We start from the raw sequence: 24,870 nt of genomic DNA on the forward strand, positions 1-24,870 counted from the left end.
AGCGCATGGAGGAGAGCTTAGGTGTAGGAGGAGAAAGCTCCAGAACGGAGCGCAGTGGTGAGACTCCTGGTAATGGGAGTGTGATCGGTTTCCGCTATCGGGAATAGAGGAGCTATGCTTAGCAATCCCTTTGAGAAGGAGCTTCACAGCATGCTTGGACCATGGCGATATTATCGCAGACTTGTTAGGCGCGAGCTGCGCTGCGGGGGCCTGTAGTCTGATAGACTTGTTAGGCAGCTGCAGTATCCAACTCCTCTGTCCAACCAGAACTTCAAGAACAACAAAATGGATTTAGTTTACATTTGTTGTGGACAGGCGTAGAGCGGGATCACGTGGTGTTATTTGTGATGGTGAATCACCTGTTGCTCACCTGGTGACTTTAGTGAGCGGGTGATGGGGGAGGTTTACTTTTTACTGACCGCCGTAAGCTTGTATGTTTTTGTCTTTGATTACTGTTCAGACCTGCAGATCCGGTTTTAATGCTGCTTTGGACAATGTTCTGCCTTGGATATTGACAATATCGATAAAATAAAACCATCTTAAACTGCATCCTGGATTTGGTTTTTGATCAGCTGGCGTGTCAACAAGGATTCCCCTATTCAGCTGCTCGACAACGTTTGACAGTCGCTAATAACATGATTCTAGATTTTATCAGCTAATCTTCATTAAACTGAATGAGGAGCATCATGAAGGGAAGATTTATGCAGAATATAAATAATAAAGATGATCACAGTCAGATCAGAAGACATGACTTAGTTTGAACTATAAAATATTTAGGATATTTTACAGAAATAGTGAAAATGTTCATTTTCTAAAAAATAATTGTTAATTTATGTTTCAGAAACATGATCAAAAATACAGAGGAAGAAACAGCTAATTATATATATTCATATGAATATGTATTTGTGGCAGATTTAATTGAATCAACATGTTTTTATCTGACTGGAAGTAAATTCAATGTTTTGTGCAGCTCAGCCAGAGTTCTGACCTGAATCTGTGGGAGGAGGTAAAGATTAGGGTGATGGTAAAGAGGCCTTCCAACTGCCCAGATGTAGAGATCATTGATAAAGAAAAATCCTCTACAAATGAGAGGAAACATGTAAAAATCTGTTCAGTCATTAGAAGAAGGCTTTAATTTCTGGAAGGCTGATAGAGATTATTGAAGATAGAGATTATTGAAGATAGAGATTATTGAAGATAGAGATTATTGAAGGTTGCTGTAACTCAGGGTCAGTCAGCGCTCAGGTGAAGTGCAGGAATCTTTCTGGTTTTCGCCCCTGTTTCTCCTGAAGCTCATTTAGTTTCAGATATTTTGATGGTTAATGATGAAATCTATCAGCTATTAGAAAGTTCTGACTTTTCACACAGACTCGTGATCCTGTTGACTAAAACTTTATTTTAATAAACAATAACAGAAGAAGCTTTTGATCAGGAATGAGCCTGATCAAAAGTTTCCTTTGTTCCTCCTTAGATCAACCAGAAAGGAACAGAAACTGGAATGTCATCGCTATAACAAAAGTGGGTCTTGATTTCTGTTTCACTTTGATTTCAGTGTTTTGTTAAAACTCAATCTGGTTCCACCAAAGTTCTGTTGAACCTCAGTCTGCTGTGTTCAGAAGTTCTTCATTGTTTTACCGTTTGAACAAACTGTAAGTTTACTTTGTTTCTTACTTGAACTTTGTCTTCAGGAACTTTCCTACTTTGTTTTACTATCTGGTGTTTGGAGAACATGTTCACTTCCAACTTTAACTCAAAGTTTAATGTTTACTGTTTGAATCTACAGTTTAATCTACATGATTATTAGATTATTGATTAATTGAAATCAAACATGACGAACAGCTGATGTTCCATTGTTTTCTTTTCTGAAAAAATTGCTTCATGTTTTATTTCCCATAAACAAATTCTGGTCTCTATCATTAAAGTTACACACAACATCTTGCTGCTTCCTGCGGTTCCTTTCAAGATAAAATGACTATGTTAAAATGTGTTTGATTCAGACAGAATATTAAATTGTTCATCTTTGATGTATATAATCCACTTGTAGAGTTTGATGATTGTAAAATAAATAGTTCCTGATGTTCAGTCGGAGTAAAGGAATGTAAATGTTGCTCCATGTCTCCATCTAGTGGACTGATAGAAGTGATGCAGCTTCCTCTGCCTCTCTGCTGTCTGACTGCATTCAACGGACACTGATATGAAGCAGAGAAGATCCAATCAGAGGAGGAGCAGCTGATCGTTTTCTAATGATGTGAAGGATGATCAGAGCTGATGAATGATGTGTGTTTCCTCTGCAGGTGAATGTAGAAAGTGTGTGTGAGCTGAAGTGAACTCAGCAGCATGGATCAGTGTGAGGACAGAGAGGAGGGAGTCCCTCCCTCTAAAAACACTCTGTGTGGGGAAGATGAGAGCCAGAGCAAAGGTCAGAGGTGAGGTCGCCATCTCTAAGTGTCCTCAGCCCTTTTCACACAGCGTTCACTATATCAGGCCAGAACAGACGTGGTGATGAAGCTCTGGGTTCCAGCAGGAGACATCTGGAAAAACTCACCAACTTCTAACACATTTTCTGGATCTGAATGACAAACATTTTCAATATGATTTATCCTAGAAACTATGGATGGAATAATGTTGAAATAATTTTTTTTAATATCAGATTTCTTGATGAACAAGAACCAGAACCCAGCTGTGTGTCCTTTAAGAGTGACAGGTCTAAGGGTCTTTATAATGACTTCAAATCTCCTGGATCTCCACCATCAACGAGGTGAGCTGTACCTGAAACATTTACAATGATGGAAAAACATTTCAGACTGAGCCAGTCTGAAATGTTTTTGTATTTTAATGCAGTGTGTGTTGGATGTTATCTGAAAGCACAGGTAAAATGGGTAGAATGGAAGTTGTTGGAGGCATTCTGGATTCTGCGACATCAAAGGTTTTGATTTATAAAACACCAAACTTGACATGAAGATATGTTTCTCATGCCAAACATGATCAGTGTGCATACACTTGATCTGGTGACACAAATGGTGAGGTGGGCAATCATGATTCCCAAAGATCCTTTGTTATATATTGAAATTTAACCATAGATCAACTTTATCATAAGCATTCAAAAATTCTAATATATACTTCCTCTGGTGAACCATAATTATACATTAAGACCTTTCAAATTAACAAAAAAGGTCATTACGGCAGCCCCTATCCTAAACCACAGTCAGCACAACATTCCAATCTTTCCTCACAATCCTCTCCCCAGTAGGATGAGACACACAACAGTTTTGTTTATTGATTTGTTCATTTGCTTATTTTACCACAGATTAACATATCTATTGTGACAAGGTGTGAACCGTTCTGTTATAGCTGTTATATAAATATAAATATCTTGACATCCATTCGTAATGATACCTTAAGGATACATTTGGCACAGCTGAACAACATTCTAAATGGGAGAATCAGGAGGGAATGCGATTTTAGTGAATACCAAGATCTTCTGGCCCTTGATGGCAGCTGGCTGTGAGCAATATAGGCTCACTGGAGCATTGCTCCTGCATCTATGTGCGCAACAGGATCCAGTATTGGAGAGACCGTGCCATCTGTTACACCGTATACTGTGACGACTGGAGTCCAGGTATCCAGGTCATCTGCTCCAGAACACCTGGCCCAGGACAGGTGTCTATTTCTTGCAAATTGGCATATGTGAAGGAAAGATGAACAGCCACATGCATGTGCAGTTTTACGTATCAGGATTTTTTGTGTGGGGCTGCACAGTGGTGCAGTTGGTAGAGCTGTTGCCTTGCAGCAAGAAGGTCCTGGGTTCGATTCCCGGCCCGGGATCTTTCTGCATGGAGTTTGCATGTTCTCCCTGTGCATGGTGGGTTCTCTCCGGGTTCTCCGGCTTCCTCCCACAGTCCAAAAACATGACTGTCAGGTTAATTGGTCTCTAAATTCTCCCTAGGTGTGAGTGTGTGTGTGTGAATGGTTGTGTGTCCTGTATGTTTCTGTGTTGCCCTGCGACAGACTGGCGACCTGTCCAGGGTGAACCCCGCCTCTCGCCCGGAACACAGCTGGAGAGGAACCAGCAGCCCTCTGGACCCCATTAGGGACAAAGGGTGATTAGAAAATGGATGGATGGATTTTTTGTGCCACTTTTTCAAAATTTGTCCCTGTGGCAAACTGTAAAGTGAAACCTTCACCCTAAAACTGTATGCATGCTTTGTAGTTTCATTTGCGAATACTACTGCACTGTAAAATGTAAAAGTAAAGTGTACTCAAAAAGAAAAGTGACCTGAACTCATTCCAGCTTAGTCTGTTGACTATACTAACTTAAACTTAGCAAAGACAACTTTCTACTGAGGCAAGTAATCAAACTCATCAGCAGCAAGTAACCCGAACTTGGAGTTATGAGTGAGCAAAACGCATCTGCATAACCAGCAAAAAACTCGGCATCATTCGGCAGCTCTCGTTAAATGCACATGCGCATTGGACACTGACGAGTGACGACGTGTTTGAAAGAAACGACAAACTGTCAACAATACGGCGGTTGCTGCAGCTAAGTTTGGTCACGGTAAGTCCCACTGTTTTTTAGCAAACTTATATTCGTTATCTCGGCCGTATAATTCATCCGTAAGTCCAGGTTTTTTGGTTAACTTTATGTGTAATGATTTAGCGATGCCTGGGACTAACGTTAGTCGAAAATATCATGTTTATTTAGTGGCAACAAGATGGAGCGGCAGAGCAAAAAAAGCTGTCCGCAAAACAACAAAGGGAAAAGGGATAAGGATAAAGATGTTGACGGGTTAAAAAAGCCGCTGTACTGTTATAGAAGGCTTATGATGAGTAGACTGCCATAGGTAGGGCAGCTGTAAACTGTAGGAGAAGCAGCCGTGATGAAGAAGTGTAGGGTCACCAGATTTGGGTTTCTGAAAGTGAGGTCAGTTCTATTTTTGTTGGCGGGGGGGGATAATCGGAGGACACACATGCGCCAACGGGGGGTGGAGAGGGGGGAGACGGGGGGAGGGGGAGTCGAACCAGCGGTAGCACAAGAGATCGGTAGCTACCGATAACCCTACCCTAACCCAAAGAAACCTGGAATGGAGTAGTGGAACGGAGTGGCAATGTAATCACAATGCACTGTAAGCTATGTAATGTGTTTTGAGGCAGTTGACCAAAATCCCTAACGATTTTTAAATTCCCCCCGGACATTTTTTTAGGTCTGAAAAGTAGGACATGTCCGGGAAAAAGAGGACGTCTGGTCACCCTAAAGAAGTGTTATGTTGATATGTAATTGTGGTGTTGCTTCTATTGTTGTTAGGACTGCGAAGACCCAGACGTGTCTCACACCCCATTGGGATCCTGACCATCATTCCTGAGGACAGGCAGGCCTCCACTGACTCACTGCACCTCCAGTCTTCAAGTACTGCCATCATTTTGGAAGGAAGTCTTGTCATGAATGATCTTGGGAATCTTCCACATGCCATGTGCTTGCTCTTTGGACTTATTTATACTCTGAATTTGGAGTACCCTCAACAACTGAAGTACACCTTTGACTTCATCCAAAGGGTGCTTCTCTCACTTGGACATAAATCCCTAAAACCAAAAATACAATCACTCAAAAATCTTCTGATGCAATGAGTGAATGTGATGTGACATTATGGATCAATGTTGATACCTTTACCGTTATTGGAAAAGTGATTTTTATTTCTTGTTTGATTCTTTTTTTGTTGGAGAGAGCATCATTGCATTTGCAGACTACTAAATGGTTTTATGTTAATGAGGAGAAACATTACTTCACTTCACTACTTCATTATTTACTTTATCAATGTTATGATAAATGTTAGGCTCTAGTATTGAGAATTGAGTTTTTGTTTCACACCAGTCAACAGATATTTAAGCAGGGATTCTCAAAGTTTTAAAGACTGAGGGCCATTTGAAGGATTCAATATTAGATTGAAGGCTACCCTAGAAAAAAGTCATTTTTTTTCCTTAAAAAAGTCTATGGAAAACTTTGTTTCCAGGTTAGTGTGTATGTAACCACACTTGAGAACCTTGTATTTAAGGTAAACTTGTTTAATTATTAAAAAAATTTTTCCATTCAAACTGTTGTCTGTTGGCTCTTCGTTCCAATAACTTAACACTTTTGGTTCATCTTACTTGAACATATCAAGGCAATTGGTTTCCTGATATTTTGCAAGTAATGTGAACTCTTAAACGTGTAAGTATAACTTATTTTTATGAGTACTGCTTAATTGACATAACTCACAATTTGAAGTAGTCATAATTGACATTTTATAGTCAACTTTACTAATGATTTTGAGTTAACGGCACTCAAGTTTACTGCCATTGCATGAGTTGTCTGAATGAATATTTTACAGTTAACCCAATTAATGATTTTGAGTTAACGGCACTCAGGTTTACTGCCTTTATCTGAGTGGTCTAAACATAGTTATTTTTAGCAATAACACCTTAAAATGAATTAGCTACTTTACTTGAAGATTTTGAGGCAATCGGTTTCCTAACTTTTTTTAAGTAAAGTGAACTTATTACTTTTTACAGTGTGGATGAATATTTCTTTCCATCATAATTGTTCTTGTTCCTCCTCAGTTTGCACCAGCAGAGCTCAGAGGTCCCCAATGGTCCATCTACCCAACAGCATCAAACACAGCTGGACTCCATATTTATGGTCTGAACGTGTACAACTACTGCTTTAAAAAATAATAAAGGAAAGTACAGTAAACAATGTTACATTATTAAAAACAAGGACTTGTTCTGTGTATAGGTTTTCTAGCCACTGGCTTATTTACAAACCCAGTTCTTATTTGGCCCTTTTTTGGTTGGATTGTTGACTTATCTCTAAGCTGCAATTTGTAAACCACAAGACTGTCAGTGTCCAGGTATCTGTCAGTATCTGATGTACTGACAGAGGAAGAGCAGCAGAGAGGCAGTGATGAAGATCACACTGAACTTTCTGAGGATGATGAAGCAGGAGGAGCTGGCTGACTGTCTGCAGAGGCAGAGTAAGAGGATTTCTACAAAGATTTAACCAGAAGGACAAATCACACATCTACTGATGTCTGAAGAGATGAAATCACATTTATTCATATCATCTTCAAAAGTTGAATATATTTCCTTCCTGATTTTAATTTTGTGTTTATTAAGAACATCCTGCTGCGGATTGTCAACATCATCTTAAATCTGGTCTGAAGAAGAAGTTCCAGTGTGTGTTTGAGGGGATTGCTAAAGCAGGAAGTCCAACCCTTCTGAACCAGATCTACACAGAGCTCTACATCACAGAGGGAGGGACTAGAGAGGTCAATGATGAACATGAGGTCAGACAGATTGAAACAGCATCCAGGAAACCACACAGACCAGAAACAACAATCAGACAAGAAGACATCTTTAAAGTCCCACCTGGAAGAGATCAACCAATCAGAACAGTGATGACAAAGGGAGTGGCTGGCATTGGGAAAACAGTCTTAACACAGAAGTTCACTCTGGACTGGGCTGAAGACAAAGCCCACCAGAACATCCAGTTCATATTTCCATTCACTTTCAGAGAGCTGAATGTGCTGAAAGAGAAAAAGTTCAGTTTGGTGGAACTTGTTCATTATTTCTTTACTGAAACCAAAGAAATCTGCAGCTTTGAACACTTCCAGGTTCTGTTCATCTTTGATGGCTTGGATGAGAGTCGACTTCCTCTGGACTTCCACAACAAGGAGATCCTGACTGATGCTACAGAGTCCACCTCAGTGGATGTTCTGCTGACAAACCTCATCAGGGGGAAACTGCTTCCCTCTGCTCACTTCTGGATAACCACACGACCTGCAGCAGCCAATCAGATCCCTCCTGAATGTATAGGCATGGTAACAGAAGTCAGAGGGTTCAACGACCCACAGAAGGAGGAGTACTTCAGGAAGAGATTCAGAGATGAGGAGCAGGCCAGCAGGATCATCTCCCATATGAAGACATCACGAAGCCTCCACATCATGTGCCACATCCCAGTCTTCTGCTGGATCACTGCTACAGTTCTGGAGGATGTGCTGAAGAGCAGAGAGGGAGGAGAGCTGCCCAGAACCCTGACTGAGATGTACATCCACTTCCTGGTGGTTCAGGCCAAAGTGAAGAAGGTCAAGTACGATGGAGGAGCTGAATCAGATCCACACTGGAGTCCAGAGAGCAGGAAGATGATTGAGTCTCTGGGAAAACTGGCTTTTGATCAGCTGCAGAAAGGAAACCTGATCTTCTATGAATCAGACCTGACAGAGTGTGGCATCAATATCAGAGCAGCCTCAGTGTACTCAGGAGTGTTCACACAGATTTTTAAAGAGGAGAGAGGGCTGTACCAGGAAAAGGTGTTCTGCTTTGTCCATCTGAGTGTTCAGGAGTTTCTGGCTGCTCTTCATGTTCATCTGACCTTCATCAACTCTGGTGTCAACCTGACGGAAACAAAAGAACCAAAATCCTCCTTGTTTTCTATATTATTCAACAAATCCAATATGAATTATCTCCATCAAACAGCTGTTGACCAGGCCTTACAGAGTCCAAATGGACACCTGGACATGTTCCTCCGCTTCCTCCTTGGACTTTCACTGCAGACCAATCAGAGACTCCTACAAGGTCTGGTGAAACAGACAGGAGGTAGCGCACAGACCAATCACAAAACGGCTCAGTACATCAAGGAAAAGATCAATGAGAATGTGTCTGCAGAAAAAAGCATCAATCTGTTCCACTGTCTGAATGAACTGGATGATCGTTCTCTAGTAAAGGAGATCCAACGGTTTCAGAGTTCAGGACGTCTCTCCACAGATGAACTGTCTCCTGCTCATTGGTCAGCTCTGGGTTTCATCTTGGTTTCATCAGGAGAAGATCTGGAAGTGTTTAATCTGAAGAAATATTCTGCTTCAGAGGACATTCTTCTGAGGCTGCTGCCAGTGGTTAAAGCCTCCAACAAAGCTCTGTAAGAACACATATTGTTACTATAGTTATTGATAATGAGAAATCTGTTAATGATGAAGTAAATATTTATTCTTGTTTCAGTTTTTTTCAAATGGAAAAAGTTCACAACAAAATGAAATACAAAATAAAATAAGATAGTTCAGCTAATCTTTCCAGGGAGAATATTGGTGGCTGGAAAGATAGAAACATTATTGATTAATTGTTTAACACGTGATTTTTCTCCCCCCCCTGTCTTCTCAGACTGAGTGACTGTAACCTCACAGAGAGAAGTTGTGAAGTTCTGTCCTCAGTTCTCAGCTCCCAGTCCTCCAGTCTCAGAGAACTGGACCTGAGTAACAACAACCTGTGGGATTCAGGAGTGAAGCTTCTCTCTGCTGGACTGAAGAGTCCAAACTGCAACCTGGAAACTCTCAGGTACAATGTTCTCAATCCACTCTAGGGTTCACTCTTTTGTACATTGTCACTGCATTTATTTTTGATTTTGAGAAATCTGCTGATGATGACACAAATGTTTATACTTGTTTCAGTTTTTTTAGAATGGAAAAAGTTCACAACAAAATGAAACCAAATAAGACAGTTCAGCTAATATTTTTATGAAAAACATTGGTGACTGAAAAGATATAAACACCAGTATTGATTAATTTATTCTTATCAGCTTTTTCGTCCCTTTCTCCTCAGACTGAGTGACTGTAACCTCACAGAGAGAAGTTGTGAAGTTCTGTCCTCAGTTCTCAGCTCCCAGTCCTCCAGTCTCAGAGAACTGGACCTGAGTAACAACAACCTGTGGGATTCAGGAGTGAAGCTTCTCTCTGCTGGACTGAAGAGTCCAAACTGCAACCTGGAAACTCTCAGGTAAAATGTTCTGAATCCACTCTAGTGTGCACTCTTTTGTACATTGTCACTGCATTTATTTTTGATTTTGAGAAATCTGCTGATGATGACATAAATATTTATACTTGTTTCAGTTTTTTTAGAATGGAAAAAGTTCACAACAAAATGAAACCAAATAAGACAGTTCAGCTAATATTTTCAAGAAAAACATTGGTGACTGAAAATGATATAAACACCAGTTTTGATTAATTTATTCTTATCAGCTTTTTCGTCCCTTTCTCCTCAGACTGAGTCTCTGTAACCTCTCAGAGAGAAGTTGTGAAGTTCTGTCCTCAGTTCTCAGCTCCCAGTCCTCCAGTCTCAGAGAACTGGACCTGAGTAACAACAACCTGTGGGATTCAGGAGTGAAGCTTCTCTCTGCTGGACTGAAGAGTCCAAACTGCAACCTGGAAACTCTCAGGTACAATGTTCTCAATCCACTCTAGGGTTCACTCTTTTATACATTGTCACTGCATTTATTTTGATAGTAAGAATCTACTAATGATAACGTTAATGTTCATTTTTGTAGAATTGAAAAAGTTCACAACAAATGAAACACAAAGATGTGTAAAATAAGATAGTTCAGCTAATCTATCCAGGGAGAATATTGGTGGCTGGAAAGATAGAAACATCGTTGATTAATTGTTTAACACGTGATTTTTCTCCCCCCCCCCCCCCGTCTCCTCAGACTGAGTGACTGTAACCTCACAGAGAGAAGTTGTGAAGCTCTGTCCTCAGTTCTCAGCTCCCAGTCCTCCAGTCTCAGAGAACTGGACCTGAGTAACAACAACCTGCAGGATTCAGGAGTGAAGCTACTTTCAGCTGGACTGAAGAGTCCAAACTGCAACCTGGAAACTCTCAGGTACAATGTTCTCAATCCACTCTAGGGTTCACTCTTTTGTACATTGTCACTGCATTTATTTTTGATTTTGAGAAATCTGCTGATGATGACACAAATGTTTATACTTGTTTCAGTTTTTTTAGAATGGAAAAAGTTCACAACAAAATGAAACCAAATAAGACAGTTCAGCTAATATTTTCAAGAAAAACATTGGTGACTGAAAATGATATAAACACCAGTATTGATTAATTTATTCTTATCAGCTTTTTCGTCCCTTTCTCCTCAGACTGAATGACTGTAACCTCTCTGTGAAAAGTTGTGAAGTTCTGTCCTCAGTTCACAGCTCCCAGTCCTCCAGTCTCAGAGAACTGGACCTGAGTAACAACAACCTGTGGGATTCAGGAGTGAAGCTTCTCTCTGCTGGACTGAAGAGTCCAAACTGCAACCTGGAAACTCTCAGGTAAAATGTTCTCAATCCACTCTAGGGTTCACTCTTTTATACATTGTCACTGCATTTATTTTTGATAGTAAGAATCTACTAATGATAACGTTAATGTTGATTTTTGTTTCAGTTTTTTAGAATGGAAAAAGTTCACAACAAATGAAACACAAGGATGTGTAAAATAAGATAGTTCAGCTGATCTTTCCAGGGAGAATATTGGTGACTGGAAAGATAGAAACATTGTTGATTAATTGTTTAACACCCGATTTTTTCCTCCTGTGTCCTCAGACTGAGTGGCTGTAACGTCTCAGAGAGAAGCTGTGAAGCTCTGTCCTCAGTTCTCAGCTCCCAGTCCTCCAGTCTCAGAGAACTGGACCTGAGTAACAACAACCTGCAGGATTCAGGAGTGAAGCTTCTCTCTGCTGGACTGAAGAGTCCAAACTGCAACCTGGAAACTCTCAGGTACAATGTTCTCAATCCACTCTAGGGTTCACTCTTTTATACATTGTCACTGCATTTATTTTGATAGTAAGAATCTACTAATGATAACGTTAATGTTGATTTTTGTTTCAGTTTTTTAGAATGGAAAAAGTTCACAACAAATGAAACACAAAGATGTGTAAAATAAGATAGTTCAGCTAATCTTTCCAGGGAGAATATTGGTGACTGGAAAGATAGAAACATCAGTATTGATTGTTTCATATCAGCTTTTCTTCTGTCTTCTCAGACTGAGTCTCTGTAACCTCTCAGAGAGAAGTTGTGAAGCTCTGTCCTCAGTTCTCCGCTCCCAGTCCTCCAGTCTCAGAGAACTGGACCTGAGTAACAACAACCTGCAGGATTCAGGAGTGAAGCTACTTTCAGCTGGACTGAAGAGTCCAAACTGCAACCTGGAAACTCTCAGGTAAAATGTTCTGAATCCTGGTGAAACAAGATTTCTGTCAGTTACCTGCAATCAAAGATTAAATGAATGTTATTTGAATGATACATTTATCAACTGTTCTTCTCTGACCTTTCTTCCTTGTGAATACAAACAACTGCATTATTATCTCAAATTTATTGATTATGTAGGTAATCTACATAATCCACGTAATTAATCTACCTTATGTGGATTAATTAAGATACATAATCTGAGCTACAATCATCCAGGAAACTCCAGGAAAAATGTATTTACTTTTCAATAATCTAATTTTTTGAGTGGGTCTGTACATTACATGACATCACTAGGACTGTAGATCAGAGGGGTCAGAGACAGGCCTACTATCGTCTTTGAGTTTTAAAACAATCGAAACACAAACTTCACATCCATCTTCTTATTATTTCCATCTAAATCTGGAGAAGCTTGCAAAGTCACAAGCTGTCCTGAACTTCCATGGTAATTCACTCAGTATGTGGCAATGGCCGCGTACTGACAAAAATCCTATTTCTCATCCAGTGATTATTGGATGAGAAATAATCCTCCCAACTACTGTCAGACTTTATATTCATCACTGCCTGCTCTCAACAATCTCAGAGTTTATCTCCCTCCTTTAAATATTCACATTACAGTTGATTTAGTTTTTATATTTATAGGAACAGCCCCCCCGATCTGAACTCGAGTGGTGTTCTGTTGTTGGACTTCTGTGCTCATCATGGATTGTCCATAACGAACACCATGTTCAGACATAAGGGTGTCCATATGTGGCACTTGGCACCAGGACACTCTAGGCCGCAATTTGATGATCGACTTTGTCATCGTTTCATCGTATCTACGGCCGTATGTCTTGGACACTCTGGTGAAGAGAGGTGCGGAGCTGTCCACTGACCACTACCTGGTGGTGAGTTGTGATAGGTACTTTTTCTTGAACCTACATAAAAGAACCACAGACAACGTATATGAATTTTATGACAAAGCTTTTGCAAAAGGAGAAGTCTCCGATAGCAGCTTCTCCAAGCCGTTCACAGAGAGTTCTGAATATCCTTCCACGCGAGCCCCTGTTTTATTGTCAAAGAAAAACAGCATAGGGGGCAGTTAGTAAAAACAACAGAGGTCGTAAAACATGTAACCTAAACAACCAGCAACCCAATTCCAGGTGTGATAACTGATCTACGATCTGAGCCCGGTTCAAATCTCGGTCAAGCTGTTAACAAGACAAAATACAACTGCTCACAGGCAGTTAGGGGGTATTCTGGTTGATAAGAATTTAGGGTCTGAGAAACACAGAATTTAACGGTTTCACATGAAGATAAACAGACAATCCTGACCTCCAGGTCAGTTCATACACACATAAGGAAGAGAACACTTTAAACAGACTGAATGTGAACTAAAGTAATAACAAAATGATAATACCGAAAATTCTCTAACAAGTTGGCTCCGCTGGTGGGGGAGGATGCCGGTCAGACCTGGCAGGCCCAAACGTGTTGTGAGGGTCTCCTGGGAATGTCTGGCGGAATGCCATGTGAGACGGAGCTTTAACTCCCACCTCCGGCAGAACTTCGAACACGTCCCAGGGATGTGGGGGACATGGAGTCTGAGTGGACCGTGTTCCATGCCTCCATTGTCGAGGCGGCTTAATGGAGTTGTGGCCACAAGGTTGTCGGTGCCTGTCACGGCGGCAACCCTCAAACCCGTTGGTGGACACCTTCAGTGAGGGAAGCCGTCAGGCTGCAGAAGGAGTCCTATCAGGCCTTTTTGGCCTGTGGAACTCCAGAAGCAGCTGATGGGTACCGTAGTGGCATGTGGCTCAGGTGGTTGCTAAGGCAAAACCTCGGACGTGGGAGGAGTTTGGAGAGGCCATGGAGAAAGACTTCTGCATGGCTTCAAGGCGATTCTGGTCCACCGTCCGGCGTCTCAGGAGGGGGAAGCAGTACAGCACCAACACTGTCTACAGTGGGGATGGTGTGCTGCTGACCTCAACTCGGGACGTTGTGGGCCGGTGGGCAGAATACTTCGAAGACCTCCTCAATCCCACCAACATGCCTTCCATTGAGGAAGCTGAGTATGGAGACTCTGGGTTGGGCTCTCCAATCTCTGGGGACGAGGTTGCTGAGGTGGTTAAAAAGCTCTTTGGTGGCAGGGCCCCGGGGGTGGATAAGATCTGCTCGGAGTTCCTTAAGGCTCTGGATGTTGTGGGGTTGTGTTGGCTAATGCGACTCTTCAATATCGCATGGACATCGGTGGCTGTAATAAATTGAGACCGTTTTGCTAGCTCCTCATCTACAGTGAGACTCCGGTTAAAGAGGTGACATGGAAGCAGAGCTCTTAATTTAGCAGAGTTCAATGAAGGTTCGTACTTCCATCCAAATTACAGAACTAGTTGTATAGTATATTTTCAGTTACGCCTACAAAGTTGCTTGCTTGCTGGGCTGCAATAAAGAAAATGAAACTCTGCACAAAGTAGCACATACTAAGGACCCCAATATACAACTAGCTGTCCTAGCTGCTGCTTGACCCAATATTATCAAATCAACTATGTGCTCTAGTGGGGACTCAGAACAGCTGCCCCCATAACAGTCTTAGCTGTTATGTGACTCCGGTGAATTCCCATAGCGGGGGATGTCGTCTTTGGCTCATCATCATCAGGTATCCTTGGTAATCAGACCAACTTGGTGACAGGTCGGACATAAATTCTTCCTTTCATCTTTATGTCAACTGACCTAACAAAATCATCTGCACTATGGTGTAGCTTGATGACTTTGCCAATAGGCCAGTGTGCACGAGGTAGTTGGGAGTCAACAATCATGATGATGGTATCCAGACTTATATCTTCTGTAGACTGAGTACATTTATGAGGAATTTCCATAGTAGGTAGATAATGTCTGATGAACTGTTTCCAAAAGTGGGCAGCCATCATTTGGCTATGTCGCCAACACCGTTCAGTGAGTGAGTCTGGTGCGTAGGTCACTTGAGGAAGAGAAGCATACTGTCGCCCCATGAGGAGCATGTGGGGTGTGACAGGATCTGGGTCCTTGATATCAGAAGTTACATAACCAAGGGGTTTGGCATTCAAAATGCCTTCCACTTCACATAGCAAAGTGAGAAGAACCTCTTCAGTTACAACTTGGGTTCCCATAACCACTTGCAATGCTGTCTGACCCTAACCCTTACCCTAACCCTCTTCACTGATCTTATCTCCCTTTCCCATGACCCACCAAATTGTGGTGCTGCTGGTGGATTGAATTTGAACTCAATTTGCTGAGATACAAGACTTGCCCATATTTCACGCTCCATTGCCTGTAATGCCTCCTTGAGCTCACGATTAGTGCCATTTCGTGAAAGTTAGTGGGTATTCTCCATTAGCCATGGCTCTGTGCTCTGTGATTTGGCTTCTGGTGGTAGGTGAGCAATGGTGTTTGGTTTATTGTTGGCCCACTGACGGATATCAAATGCACCTTCAGCTAGCACTTGACGCATTTTATCTACTAAAAACTTAGCAGATTCTATTGTAGGGAGGCTCTGAAGGCAGTTATCTACATAGAATGCTTGGTTCAGAGACTGCCAGATGTCTTTATTTTCCTTTCCTGAGTTTTTCACATGGATCTGCAGCCCAAATGTAGCGCAACAAGGAGTATGTATTTTAGGTGTATTTTATTTATTCTGAGTAACCTCATTGAAACCTCAAAACATTGTCCTGTGCCATATGCAACAAAATTTCGTTATGTATACACCCCTGTGCATCAAAAATGACAATAAAGTCTGTTTAAGTCTAAGTATAAGTCTATTTGTGGTTCCAAATGGTAAAACTGTCCACTGATAAACATCTGGTTCCCTCTCCCTCTGAAGATTTCGCCAGATAAACCTTAGCAGGGGCTGATTCTTGGGAAGAAGACAGACCTGGTGAAACATGGCTCAAATATCACCACTACTTACTGCGACTGAATACTCCCTAAAGCGGAGGAGAACACCGATGAGTGTGGGTCCAAGTGTAGAGCCTGGGAGGAGCTGATCATTCAACCAGTCTCTGTTTCCCATTGTGTTCAACTAGATGTTCAACTAGGGATTTGTTCACCTGATCAGGGTGGAGTTTCACCACACATCCAGCATCAAGTAGTTTCTTAATCTAAGCTTCATATGTCTGGGCTCTAACTGGCTCTTGTTGTAAACGGCACTAAGTACTTCGCAGGAGTGGCATTACTGCTTCTGCAGAGGCACATAGTGGTGGTGAATCCCTTTGTCTTGGCAATGGAGTAGTGTAGCGTAGCTTGTCTGCTACATTGACTCTCACTGTGTGAGATTCCAGAATGGCTATTCGTCATCTTGGCGTGAACGCACTGCCAGTTTCTCACTGTGATAAGGCAATACATCTATCTTCCACAGAAGCTCCACATGCTGATAAATATCATCAGGCACTGGCCTCAGTGTTGTAAAGTAACATGCTTTTGTCTGTGACTCAGTTGGAATACAGTCATCTGGACCTTGTAAAGCCCACCCTAACTTGGTCAGAATTGCAATTGGTCCACCTGACGGATTTATCAGCATGGATTCCTTAGCAATGATCAGGTGAGTGTTATTCGCTCCAATGAGACGCAGAGGACATACATTTTTGAAGGATTTGATGGGGATTCCTTGCAAATGCTGATAACGCCTTTGCAAAATGTCAGTTGGATATGATTGCTCAGCTAGAGCTAACTGCTGCGCTGTAAAGGCTCCTTTGATTAAATGTTTCTCTTGAGGCTGTTCTCCAGGGGAAACATAGAAATCTACAGATGACCCAGTCACATGGGCAATGTCCTGACGTATGGTCCATAATGCCATGGACTCCAGACTTCCCTTGAGGTCCAGGTAAGAGGTTGCTTCAGAAAGGATGATGGTCCTCTAGCTGCTCCATCATCCAGGATTGCATTATGGAAGTAAATATGTGCCATCAGAGTTTCAATTAAAAATGCCTCTGAAATTTGAATGCTGTATATTAGTGCTTACTTTTTCAGTATTAAAATAAATTCAGAATGCTTTTTAACCTAAAAAAAATTCTGTCATTATTTGTACATGAAAAAAAAAATCAGTGTCATTTTTTGTACATGGTTGCAATTTTCATTTATTAAAAAAAATTCACATTCCTATTTCAAAGTCATCAAATTTTCAATATACATATTTTTCACAGTTTAAATTTTCAATGTTAAAAAATTCAGCATATAAAAAATTTAACTTTTCAAAATTCAAATGCAATATTTTCGTTGTCCTCTAATTCAACTTGCTCAAATTCGCCGTCTCAAATTCAGCGTCTAAAAATTCGCTGTAAAAGAGGCCAAGGTTACTTCAGGTCACAGACATTAGCAATGGATGTCCGAGTCCAACATCCACCTAATCACGTGACACAACCGTCATATTGAAGAAATACCAGCATCACCCAGGCTGGCGACCATGGAGGCGAACGCAAACCCAACGGTGAGTTTAATGCTTTCATATTTCTATAGTATATTTTATTTTGTGCATGAAGTTTGATACATTATCTTAAAGCCTGATTTAAAACACGGGTTTGGGCCGTTGTTAATCTTACAAATTGTAGATTTATTTGTGTTTTATATAGTTTCTATAATTTTAATGAGAGAAGAGCACAGTACGATTGCCATCCCTTTCGTAAAATACGGAATCGCCCCGTAACGAGACGCGATTTGTTCGGTATTTCTGTATGTCCGACAGTAACGCCTATCACACGCATATAAACATTTAGTGTAACAATAATTACAAAAATAAAACACAAGACATGTTAAGCTCAGCTAATGTGGCGGGAGCTAGTAAGGACCCCAGAACGCTTTGGACCATTGATGATGTCACGGTTGCCTAGAAACACTAGGGTGCAAAAGAGGGTTAGCAGTCGTGGTGAGCCGCTTTCAACCTGCGTCTTTTTAAAACGTCCTCAACCGATACTCTACCATGTCCTAGCAAAGATACAGGAGACGGAAGACACACATGCCAGGCTGAACAGTGTCAGTGAGGATGAATGCTAGCAATTGTAAAAAAAAATTAAGAGGGAAACTGAAGAAATTATACTGTCTCTTTATTCTTTAAAACTTATGGTACTGCAGTTTTAGTTTCTCTAGTGAAATAGAATGACACTTTCCATCTGCTAGATCCTTATTTTAATTTCTGAAAGGTGGGAACCCTACAGCACAGAGCTTTCCTGAGTAAAAGTGATCATTCTCATGAAGTGTAAATTTCTTTTTAACTAATCCTTTTTCAACTGCTACTTTGTCTTTTATATATTTTGTCTTTTATATTTTCAGGATGCTATTGTTGAATCTGCAAGCCACTTACTTAATTTACTAACTGAAAGACCACGGAGTGGAGGAAGAGGAGACATGATGAAATTCTGGACTGGATGGGAAAATCTGCCAGCAAGTCTGTCTGTGGAGATTGTTCGTGGAAACTACAAAACACTAAGAATTCCTTGTCACTACTGGAATTACAACTCTTTCAGTGAGGATTTTGTAGCATGCATTTCCTCTACGCAGTCTGGCTTTGGCTTGCTTTGAGTGATTGACCTGTTAAAAAATAAATAAATAAAAAACAATCTACATTTAAGCTGTAGCAGTTCTTTGTTTGTGAATCAGTTTGTTAAAACAAAACAGTTTTGTTGAAATGTAGAATCAATTCAATTTTCTGATTTTGTCAGATCACAAGTTCGATACATATGTTTAAATGTGATCATATGTATTACTCATTAGAGCGACAACATTGCTGTTACTCTAATTTCTCTAGTTTTGTCAAATTCAAAACTAGAGGAACTAGAATAACACAATGTTCAGAGTAGATATTTCATTTCTCTGAGTCAGTACTGTTTGTACAGGCAGTTTTAAATATGAAACTGAAATAGTTTTTTATGCAAAATTTTATTGGATGTACTTAGATGAGTTCATATATGCTTTAGGTATTAGAAAATAAACAACATAAGACAAAACCTTTTTTGATTCTTATAATTCAAGTAATGTAAAGCAATACAACAATGTACAAATGTACCTAATGGGTTCCTTTTGAGTAAAGAAAAAAAACAAACATTACAAATTTAGAACATTTTTGTTCTCTGACATGTCTACCATAAAAGCACTAAAATTCACCTCTGTGGTAACATGATCAGCATTTTGCTTTACATTTCATAAATAGTGAATTTTTAAACTGGCACGGAAGCGTATTGCTGTCACAGGAAAAAAAATTGAGCGCTATCACGTTATAACGTCATATGTATCTTATTAAAATGTGATAGTTATCTTGTTAAAACGTGATTGCCTTCTGGTGATTTTGGTTGCTTGGTTACAAACAGCCGTTTGCCGTTATTCAGCTATTGTTATTCAATAAAAATCTGAACATAAAATGTTCAGCAAATACATCTGAGCCTCCGTTATAATCTTTATAACCTGTCAAGGCACCGTGGGGTTCAGGAATTGGATGATGTGTACAACCAAGAACCCAGAGCTGGTTAGGAGTCATGTTGCTTCAGTTCGAAGTGGGTGATTGTCCCAGCCACTGCAGAAAGTATCCAGATCATCCTGCAGACATGGCAGGAAGACATAATGGCAACAGAAGAGGTGTGCTTCATTTGAAATGTCCAGGTATCCCTCTTCTTTAAGGTAGTGTAGCACGTCATAATAGATGCATGTTACAGCCGTCCACAGATCTCTCCACAGTCGCTCAGTCCTTCAATTATGGAGTAATAAACGATTAAAAACTGCCCTTCAAATCTCATCATATTGAAGACCACACAAAGCTAATGTTACTATAGACATTGTAACAGTTGTATTTGTGGTGTCTCTTTAAGATGCTCTAGTCTAGCTGATGACGTCACACGTATGCGCTGTAGCTTCTCTGTGGAGAGCGAGGGAGAAACGTGCTAGACGGACGTTGTTTGGACTCTGTTCATTTTATTTATGTTTTGATACTACAGCAGCCGTTCAACCGGGCATTACAAGGTTGTTGAAGAGAGTGTTTATTAAAGATAACACTGTGGAATTCTAGTACCAGTGTGGTTGCGAGTTTTTTTGATCGACCTGATGACTCTGCCGCCTCCTCTCCTCCCTCAAACGTAACCCAAACGTTACAACATTCAAAAGCATCACATATTGAAACTTGTCATTTGTACAAACCTTTGATTGTGCACACTCTTCCCAGATATAAAACTGCTTCTTCCTGCTCCAAACGATCACGGAGTCTATCAAAAATATGATTCAGCAAAAGTTCCTTGAAAAGAGAAAAAAGAAAAAAAACATTTAAAAAATTGTCAGTAAAATAAAAAAGTATTTTGACATCAGTAGGTCAGCATTGAGAAGTCACAGTAATCTAAATTAAATTATGATATTTAATCTAAAATAAGTTAACAGGTGTACTTACAAGCATATATTTTCTTGAAAATGAGTTAAAATCAACTGAAAAAACAAAGGCGGTTGTTTATAGTGTTGCTAGGTAACAGAACGAGGTTTTATACGGCAAAGTAAAAAGAATGTAAATTAATATTGTATATCAACAATTGTCAGATAAGAGAAGCAGTATTTTGGATGATGTTGTAATGAAGTCACCTGAACAATACGGTAGCTGATCAGAATGGGGTTGTGGTTATAATTAATGTCGGAAAGTGTTCACAGCCCCTCTTTGAAGCACACAAGGCAGCGATATTAGCGGTAGCATCTCCTGAAAAATTACGACTTTACTAAGACTGCCTGTCTCAGTGTCACCTAAGACAACATACAAACAACCCAGAATGTCGCCACCCATCAGTTCTCTTTAAAGATTCTAGACTTGAACCAAGTGGTATTTCTTTTTGAAATAAAACGGGGGAAATTGGACGTGGGACAGCGGGGAGGGGCTGGGGGTGCTAGGAGGTAGCGAGAGGTAATATGCCGGCACTACACGGTGTAAGATTAACAACGGCCCAACCCGTGTTTTAAATCAGGCTTTAAGATAATGTATCAAACTTCATGCACAAAATAAAATATACTATAGAAATATGAAAGCATTAAACTCACCGTTGGGTTTGCGATCGCCTCCATGGTCGCCAGCCTGGGTGATGCTGGTATTTCTTCAATATGACGGTTGTGTCACGTGATTAGGTGGATGTTGGAATCGGACATCCATTGCTAATGTCTGTGACCTGAAGTAACCTTGGTCATTTTTACAGCGAATTTTTAGACGGCGAATTTGAGCAAGTTGAATTGGAGGACACTGAAAATATTGCATTTGAATTTTGAAAAGTTGAATTTTTTATATGCTGAATTTTTTAACACTGAAAATTTAAACTGTGAAAAATATGTATATTGAAAATTTGATGACTTTGAAATAGGAATGTGAATTTTTTTTAATAAATGAAAATTGCAACCATGTACAAATAATGACACAGAATTTTTTTTAGGTTAAAAATATATTCTGAATTTATTTTAATACTGAAAAAGTAAGCACTAATATACAGCATTCAAATTTCAGAGGCATTTTTAATTCAAACTCTGATGGCACATATTTACTTCCATATTGCATGAGTGTGTAAAGTCTTTGTCCCATAACTGATCACAACTGGCACAACCTTCAAGTAGACTTTACCATCTTGCTTTAGAGGGATGGCAGTAGCTTCATGACTGGGAGTGAGAAAATAAACTCCAGATTCTGGCTTGGAAATAATGTGAAGAACCTTCAGATGAATATTCTGACATTCTCCACAAACCTTTTTCAATGTACATTGTTCTGCTACGTGGCTGGTGCGACCACACTTTCTGCATCTTTTACCATCTGAGATCCACTTCTCTATGGTGTCAGCAGAACAGGTAGCAATAGTGGTGCATTGAGACAAATACTGTTCTGTACTCTTACAGAATAAACACAAACGTTTGGGTTTCTTCACCACGGCACTATTGTGACTGTTTTGCTGTGTTCTGTCATCCATCTTAGTTTTCTCACTGCTGTAGTAAACGATGGACTGACTTTTCGACCTAGGCAAAGCTAATTTGTCCCTCCTGTTTACCTGAATTCTTTCAGCTTGATGTCGCTGTGCCATCTTTGATGACAATCTCTGAGCTTCCTTTTTGACTTTAAGCCATTCAGATAAATCCCTGAGATTGTAGGGATTTAAACTGCTTGTTTGGAGTCTACCCCGTATTTGGAGATTTTCCACAAAGTTATCTCTGTATTGTCTTGGCAACTTACTCAGTCGACGATCAATATGTCCAATGGACATCGACTCCATCCCACATGGGCCCTTAAGTGCAGTCAGCAGCCCTACCAGCAGATCCACATTGAGAGCAAAACTTTGGAATGATCTAAAGTCACCTGGCTTAACATCAGGGGCATTCAGAACTGCAGCGATTTCTGCCTGGACAAGCTGATGCGGCTGACCGTACTGTCATTGCAAAGCCTGCATTGCCATGGTGTAAGGCTGTGAATAATGCCTACATGCTTGGGCAATGAGCTGTGCTTCATCCAAAACTAACTGCTCCATAAGCACACGATATTTGTAATGCTCTGAAAGTTTGGGATGTGGCTGGAGCAGGTGATCGAGAGCCATTTTCAAATCGGCAAACTCCCTCTCGCTGTCATGCTCTAATATAGGGAGCTTAGGAACTGGGAGGGGAATTTGTCGTTCGGTTGGTCTTATCTCGAGATCAGACTGAATTCCTTTAACACCTGTAGCAGTAGGTGGTATTGAAGGAAGAAATACTAAGGTTAGCTTAATTTGGAAAAAGCCTGGCTCTCTCTTTCTTCCTATTTCCCGGGTTCTTCCAGCGAGCAGCGTGTGGCAATCAGGAACGGCGATGCGTGATGACGTCACAGAGTTACAGCGTTTAATCCAATAGAAAACCACAATGAAGTAACAACAAACGCTGCAAAGCAGCCAAGATACAGACTCATTACCTGAGACAGACAAAGAATAAAAGGCAAAGACAGAGAAAGAAAAGGCAAAGACATGTCTTTGGAGAAGGCTGATGCCAAAACGGCAGAATATAACAGCAATCTGAATTATTATTACTGTGCACGAACTTTTATAGTGAAGGCGTTCTTACTTTTTAATGTATTCAATCAAGGCGTACCTGTGGTTAACCAACTAGAAGTTACATTGGAGACTCATAAAAACTTAGAGCCTCCCTAATTTACGCAAAAGATCAAAGGCCATTTGGTTTCCGAGAGGACAAAGGAGCAGGGGCAGCTGTGTCCTGACACCCTGGTCCTCTAGAGCCACCTGAACAAATAGACCCTTAACATAAGACTTCACATATACCTGTGAATTTTAAAGTGTCTCCTTCACAAAGTTAAACTTCAGTAATTTGATTTAAGGAAAGATTATCTTCACAAAACTAATTTTGCTCGTCTGCACTCAGCATCTCCAAAGATTTGAATCTTTGCCTTATCACATAAATCCTGAACAATTTTCTAATACTAAACAACACATTTTCATTGAAACAATTTCCATTTGATTCAGATATTATCATAGACAGTACAATTTTCAAATACATTCAGCATTCACCATTCTAAACTTAGATAATACACTTTGGTTAAAAACTTGCTATTAATACTTAGAAAAATGTCTTAGAAATTAAATGTTAATGATTGATGTTCTGTGAACCATACAGGCTTCTGCCCTGCAATAAATGCTAATTTTATGGCTTCCTCCTGGGCCCTGATAACACTCCTAAAGAATCTTTTTGATGTAGTTCCTGACCTCTGATAGTTACCCTGTTGGATAGTTTAGTTGTAAATCCTTGACACAAAATTAAGAAATTTGTTCAAAATCAGACTGTTCATTATAACCTTTACACCTGGGGTAAGATTAGCTGTATTAAGCACTAAAAATAATAATTTTCTTCAACAGTCCCCCTTTTGAGATCTGAAAGACCAGATCTCACAAATAAATTGATTAAGGCTTCAAATAGAGGAACAAATAACTACGTAGTACACTAAATTATATATCAGTAGCCACATTATATAACAGTCCTCCTTTTTAAATAGAACCAGCGCCACAACTCTCACATCAGGAATACCACAAAAACATCTGATAAGGATGCGGAGGAGGTGGGCCACTGCGTCCCTCCTCAATTGAAACTGTAATAAGACTTACACAAACACCATAGAACTAAAACACAATACAAACAACAGCCCAAAGTATAAAATGCAAAAATCATAAACACATAAAATTACAAAACACTTTTTGCACAATAAAATGTCCTTCAATAGTCCTTGAAAAAATATGAATTATTCGTCAAGAAATGACCAAAAATACACGCAAAAACGAGAAAACGCAAGAAAAAGATGAGTTAAGTTGATGATGATCCTCTTGTAGCCTGATCCGTCGTGAACCTGTCTTTCTCCTTGATTGTAAATCTCAGGTTCCCACCTGAGCATCCGTTGCTCCACTGAAAATTGGATTATTATGCCAATATAACAGTGAGTTTTAAGGAGAAGGTGAAATCTCCTTTTCCCCATGGAAGGACATCGGAACAGGATTATTATGCCTGTCCGAGCCTTTTAAGCCTCGAATTTCAGGAATATGAAGTGGTCGTGGCAGGAATCCCTGCTACACTCCCTCCTGGAACTGCAGATCCACGCCGGCTCCCGGCCGCCCCTGACGATGCTCCTCATCTGAAGACCGAAGCTGCAGATCCTCCTGCACGTCTTGGAGCGTGCGTCGTGGTTCCTCGGCTGCCGTGCACTGACTCCAACGGAACCAGGTGTCTCCTTTCCCTTGTAGACGAACAGCATGGGACGTCCTCTCCACTACTCAGTGTGGTCCGGTGAAGCGTGGCTCAGACCACTTCCGTTTGATGACCTTCAGGCGCACCCAGTCAATTCCTGGAACTGGTCCTGAACCTGGACACTCCTGTGTCGTCT

General features: G+C 40.5%; 1 protein-coding gene across 1 annotated transcript; it reads left to right on the plus strand.

Moving 5' to 3' along the window:
• Positions 1–6,896: 6,896 nt before the first annotated feature.
• LOC122827622 (NACHT, LRR and PYD domains-containing protein 12-like) lies at positions 6,897–24,777 on the plus strand. Its single transcript, XM_044110522.1, has 9 exons — positions 6,897–7,004; positions 7,147–8,944; positions 9,184–9,357; positions 9,622–9,795; positions 10,061–10,234; positions 10,502–10,675; positions 10,941–11,114; positions 11,385–11,558; positions 24,471–24,777. The coding sequence occupies exons 1-9, from the start codon at positions 6,935–6,937 to the stop codon at positions 24,775–24,777; spliced, it is 3,219 nt and encodes a 1,072-aa protein (XP_043966457.1). The 5' UTR covers positions 6,897–6,934.
• The last annotated feature ends 93 nt before the right edge of the window (positions 24,778–24,870 follow it).

Source organism: Gambusia affinis, unplaced genomic scaffold, assembly GCF_019740435.1.
Source record: "Gambusia affinis unplaced genomic scaffold, SWU_Gaff_1.0 Scaffold1, whole genome shotgun sequence".
NCBI lineage: Eukaryota > Metazoa > Chordata > Actinopteri > Cyprinodontiformes > Poeciliidae > Gambusia > Gambusia affinis.

Coding starts and splice junctions, on each gene's coding strand:
- LOC122827622 (XM_044110522.1), top strand. CDS start 6,935: ATGAAGATCACACTGAACTTTCTGAGGATGATGAAGCAGGAGGAGCTG. Junction 8,945..9,183: donor AAAGCCTCCAACAAAGCTCT/GTAAGAACACAT, acceptor CTGTCTTCTCAG/ACTGAGTGACTGTAACCTCA. Junction 9,796..10,060: donor TGCAACCTGGAAACTCTCAG/GTAAAATGTTCT, acceptor CTTTCTCCTCAG/ACTGAGTCTCTGTAACCTCT.